This window comes from Pholcus phalangioides, unplaced genomic scaffold (assembly GCF_987345545.1).
Source record: "Pholcus phalangioides strain wild (caught in Gottingen) unplaced genomic scaffold, Ppha-v1.0 ptg000017l_1, whole genome shotgun sequence".
Lineage (NCBI taxonomy): Eukaryota > Metazoa > Arthropoda > Arachnida > Araneae > Pholcidae > Pholcus > Pholcus phalangioides.
Window position 1 is genome coordinate 14,764,172 of NW_028301610.1, and position 6,088 is coordinate 14,770,259.

General features: G+C 31.7%; 1 protein-coding gene across 1 annotated transcript in view; it reads right to left on the minus strand.

Annotated features, from left to right (window-relative positions):
• LOC149072427 (pyrokinin-1 receptor-like) overlaps positions 1 to 5,442 on the minus strand; it is a 45,387-nt gene extending 39,945 nt beyond the window's left edge. The window contains exon 1 of the mRNA XM_089246856.1: positions 4,997 to 5,442. Coding sequence (XP_089102982.1) covers positions 4,997 to 5,252 — 256 coding nt within the window. The 5' untranslated portion in view covers positions 5,253 to 5,442. The remainder of the gene's footprint in view (positions 1 to 4,996) is intronic.
• Positions 5,443 to 6,088: the final 646 nt, after the last annotated feature.

Genomic DNA, 6,088 nt, shown 5'->3' on the forward strand with positions numbered 1-6,088 from the left:
GAGATATCTCGTTAATGCAGGTGAGATGGTTAATTAAGCGGCTTTACTACGATTTGAAGATAAAAGCACGGGGTATGGAAAAGAATGTTTCATCGAGAAATATACTGAATGTCTATGTTTGTCATGGTAAAATAGGTTTTTAAGTAGGCGAGAAATCTCATCAATGCCTGTTTGAGGGTTAATAATTATAATGTATTATAAAAAAAGTAGGTTTTCAAAATAATTTTTGGAACAAAGTGCGGTGTATAGGTAAAGTGTTCTATTGCTCCACAAGAGCATAACGATTTGTTGAATTGGCAGGCTTCTCAGGTATATCGCGCAGATTTAGAAACTATGTGGGCTTGTTATCGTTAAGTAAGAGGACACTTGTGAGTAGGCGAGATATCTCGTCAATGCCAGTGGTTAATGAAGTATAGTTTTTCCCCCCATGTTTTTTTTTTGCAGCTGGTGCAAAGTAAAGGGTATGGGAAAAAATGTTCCATTGAGAAATCGACCAAAATATCTGGGCTTGTTATTGCTAAAATAAAAGGATTCTAGGAAGACGAGATATCTCGTCAATGTCGATGAGACAGTTAATGAAGGTCTTCTTTCCGATTTTCAGCAGGTAAAAAATACCGTAAATGGAAAAAGAGTTCCTTTACTCCACAAGAGTACACCGATTGTTTAAGCAAGCCTCTGAGGTACGTTCGCACATACAGTTATACAAAATGCCTGGGTTTATCGTTCATTGATAAAATAAGATCTTTTAAGGAGGCGAGATATCTCGTTAACGCCAGTGAAAGATTTTATGACGTAGACTTTCTTCTGATTTTCAGCAGGTACAAAGTATGAGGGATAGGGAAAAGTGTTCCATTGATAAAGCGTTTAAAATGTCTAGCCTTTTCCATTGCTAAAATAACAGGGTTTTTTTTTTTCAGGATGCGAGATATCTCGTTAATGGTGGTGAGAAGGTTGATGGTGCAGGGTTATTTTTTTTGTAATTTTCAGCAAGTGAAAAGTAAGGGGTATGGGAAAGTGTCCCATTGAGAAATCGACCAAAATATCTGGAATTTCATTGCTAAAATAGGCATTTAAAATGGCGAGATAACTCGTCAATGCCAGTGAGATAGTTTATCTGCAAAAGATGACCATACCGACACTTCAGCATTGCTTATTAATCACTGAAAAATTATTAAAAAAATCACTTATAAATGTATCTTCATCATCGTTATTGATAATGGTACTGATTATACTCATTATCTTCAAAACCGAAACAAGCAGCTGCTACTTAAGCAAGAAATTGATTAACGGCAATTTTACGGCCTTTTTCTCTCCCGGAAATCGTTCTATATAATTAACATCACAGTTCTTACAACATTCTGTACATAGTACTGACATTTTTTCTGCCATTACTTTTTATACCTGTCATTATTTTTGAATAATGACAGATATTGGATTAACATAAAGATAAAATACTCAGAAAAATGCCTATTACAGCTTTTCTTATTGTCAAGATTCTATCTTTTACAACATCATCATTTTTGACGCTGAAAGCGGAGTGGATACGTGTACAGAAGCTTTCTTCTCTAGAGAACTATCCTCTGGAACAAGTACTTAGGCTATAAAATGGCTTTTCCTTGCACTTGATGGGGGGAGGGAGTTAATGCATTTGCTATCGACGCGGACATATACACTCTTATCAAGTATAGCAGGCTATAACAAAAGAGGTCCATGTTTTCCCGTACTTCCATGTCTTGTCAAATGTCATATGGAGCGATTTCATACCCATGTACACCAGGATTTGTGCTATAAGCATATTATTGATATCGGATATTCCCATGAACATAGAAAGTGATCGATTGGTGTTTCTGATTGATGAAGACATGAAACATGTTTCTTTGAAGTACTTAAATAGCCGAGTAACCAAGTATGACACTAAATTATTGTTGGTTCAAAGCGGATTTATTCAAAGACGGTGAATAGCGAATGCGAATAGATTTCTCGTGATATCATGCCCTGCTTTTCTAGCTTTTAAGTTTTTTTTTTGTTTTTCTTTTAGAGATTTTCGTGGAAACATTTCTAGGGGAAAATGCGGATAGAAAACGGGAAAAAAGCCTCTTATCGCGAGTCAAATGCGCAAAAAAACACCGAAAAGTCATGCAAAAAATTCCAAGAAACGGGAAAAGCATGGCATTATCGCTTTCAGTATCGTATGGAATCCATATTCACTGGATATTCAAGATGATTTTTATTTTTGGTTCAGATATTTTCGATCCATCATAGAATATCTCTTTATTTTATCCCTAGTACTCTGTGAAATGTATGAATTTTCATTTTATAATTCAAAATCTACCATGTTTTACCCTACGGTAATAGGATAAACCTTACCACTATGGTACGTTATTTTTTTTAACGTAAATTTCGTTTAAAATTTACCATCAGTTATACATATACTATTTACTAGAGTTATCTAAATTTTTTCTGTTATCATTCAAGTAGATTAGTTGATTATATATTGATTGTAGAGATGCATTTAACCTCTGTACGATCTCGTGTATGTTTGAATATACATGGCAAATACATGGCCAAAAAAACCTATACAAATTTATTTTCTCGATTTTGTTTTTGTTATTTTGGAATGTACATGTTTCAATGCGATTTCAGTGCAAAATATGACTGTAAAAACATTACTTTTTTATCAAAAAAGAGTTGATTTCTTGCTGGTATCATTTTTTGAGAGCTGCTGAAATTTTACGCGTTGAGAGATTTATAAAATCGCACCAAATTAGGGGGGGGGGGGTGCGAATCATGATTTGATGTGTTTATAAATAACAGTAAAATAAAATAAAACTTTATATTTCATCCTTAACTATTCATTTTAACTGATCAAAAATTCATTCTAATCAATTAAATTGCTGTGTTGATGTGTTGTTTCAAACAGAAATTTGTGTACAGCGTCAATTTACACCACTTTTTGTATAAATGTTTATTTTTCAATACGTTTTTATGGGGGTGAATCATAGAGGGTTAAAGTTAATTTTCAATATGCTATTTAAAGACGTGAATGGTCAGTATTAGCTGACCATGTTTCGGGCCAAGTTTTGATTATCAATGAGGAATGTTCAAATTAAGGCTTTATTTTGCTTAATTCTAGTCCTCGGATGTGTGATAATAACCTAATCTACTGTAAATAGAAGAGCGCAAGAGAGAAGTATCAAAAGACATTACATGAAATATCAAATTATGCCATTGGGATGCTTAAACTTACCATTATCCGAATTCTACCATTAGAATACAATTAGGAGTCTCTTACCTTTAAACATGGTCAAAGAGCCTCAAGAACTATGTTCCAGTAAAATATGATTACAAATATTATTTAACCATTGATATTTTATTTCAAATTTTTCCCATACATATTTTCGATTGTATATATGCTATGCTATACCAATACAATTTTTACATATCTTCAATACTAATTAATTTACTTTTTGAACATTTTCAAACATTAAGGAAAAAATGCATTATTAACATCTTACGCGTATGATAAAACATGAGACATCAATGTAATCGAATAAAAATTAATTCAAAATGAAGAAAACTATTCACTTTATAAAATGAGGCAAAAGATTGAGATTTCATTGGCTTAAAAATTCAATTTTTTAAATTTAAATTTCGCATTTTTGGAAATTAAAAAAATGTACAAATCAAGTATTTATGAATGAGCCTCAAATATTTTCCTCATGAACGAAACAGTTCCCTTTATTCGAATCAATTTTTATTCAGTTACATTAATGTCATGAGGTTTTATCATGCGAAGGTGTCGATACGGCATTTTTTTGAAAATTTGAGAAAAATTGGGTATCACTGAAAAATGTAAGATTTTGTGCTAACATTGGATAGCACACGCAATCAAAAAAAAAATTGTACCAAATTTTAAATCAATCGATGGTTAAATAATATTTTAAATGTAATTTTTTTCTACTAGAGCACATAGATTTTTGGCTTTATGACAATTTTAAAAGTTGAGACCCCCTTAAATGAATACAAATTTTAAATTTAATAAGAAATCATGCAGATAAATACACACAGAAACTTGAGAAATATCCGGAGTCTTGAAACTTAGTCCATACTTACTTTTCGTGCCATACATCAGGGGTCTTCAAACCATGGCCCGTGGGCCAATTGAGGCCAGCCGAGTTTTCTGCTGCGGCCCACCGACCACTTTTAGAAAATAGTAACTTTACATAAAAAGCGATTAAATTCCAAAAAATAAAAATTTATTCGTTAAAGAGTTCTCTGTCCACTAAAATCTGTACTGCTGTATTTAGAACTGTGAGATACTCGTCAGATTCAATAGCGATACATTTAATACAGCTGATGCCGTGAAAGGGCCGTCGTAACAAATTAGCAGGGCCTTGAGGCAATACAGTTTTTCAGGCCTATGATTTTATATAGTCTACGTATATTTCGAGAGGACAAATTCGGCATCCAAAAGATGTATATAAGTACAAAATTTACAGAAATGACAAAAAAAAAAAATATTTGATGAAAAGAAATAATTTTAGAATTATTGAAAAATAATTTAAAAACATAATTGTGATAAAAATTTACAGTTAATGAAAAAATTGTTACAGAATTACTGATAGAAATAAATTGAGATTTTTTTTTGAAAGAAACAATTTCATGATTAATAAAAATTTAAAATTAATTTAAAATCAATTTCAGAATTATCGGGGCAAATTTCAGATTTAATAAAAGTTATGATTGATAAAAAAATTAATGTTAGAGAAGAACTTATTTGAAACTAAATAAAAATTCAAATTTAATGAAAAAACTAAATCCAGAGTAAATAAAATTGCTCAATAATTTGGGGGAACCCTATTTAATAACCGAGAATGCCAGGGTATGACATGGTGGCCCGCGGGCTTAATGCCAAGTTTAATTTGGCAATCAATGTCAGAAAAGTTGTACTTACTTTCGAATTTGAAATTTAGTTAGGTAATTAAAAGTGACTTACCAAATAGGAGAATCAACAAGTCGGATATAGCCAAGGAGAAAAGGTAATAGTTCGTAGCGGTATGAAAATGAGAGTTCCGCGATATAACGAGACATACCACGATATTACCGACGACACCACTCACAAATATCACAAGATAAACCACGGTAATCGGTAATACCACCGAAAATGAAATTCGCTGCGGTCCCATTTGAGCTTCAAGATACTCTCTGACAGTCAAATTAAAATCATCTTCATAATCAACGCTTGGATCCATTATCGCCAATAAAAAAATCAAAAACCTAAACAATTAATTATAGCAGTCCCTTAAAAGTTTCCAGGAATGTCAGAACTTTCAAACACGTAATTTTGAGGACAAAGTACTCCATAATTACTTAAAAAAAAAATTTTAATCGGGGTGTAAATTTTATAAATTTTTGATAACAAATTTCATTTTGAAATTTATTCGGTGGTTTTTCTTGATAAAAAGTCTTAAACTTACGATGGAATTCTCAAGAGAGGTTAGAAAAGATTCTCGTAAGAGTTCTAGAGCTAAACTGATGAAAAAGCGCAAAAACACGTCCTTATGGTTCAGGGAAAAACGGGACGGAAAGGAAAACCTGCAAGGAAATTTCTGATTGGCTGCGCTCCGTCACGTGGTCATTCCCCTTTCGACCAATAGCAGCGCGAACATCCGTTTTACCTCCGAAATAGAAGAGATAACAACATTTCACATTTTATTATTGTTTTATTAAATATAAGTATGACAACCATGTTTTAAGATTAAATAACTTATTGCATTAAAAGAGTGTATTTTAACTCGATTGTTTAAAAAAAACTTGAAAAAGTTTCTGAAATCTGGAAAACCAATAGGTAAATTGTTTTAAATATAAAATTATTGAAATTTGCAGATGTATAAAATTTAAAAAAAAATCCATAATTAAGACTAAATTTATGAATAATTAAAATGGTTTTGAAATTTATAATTTGTAATTAATCTTGTTAGTTATACTTATTATCATGTTTATGTTACAGTAAATGTGATAAATCCGATTATTATAGAAAATAATGATCAGTTAAATTATGCATAATCACCGAGCATTTTGGGAAGTT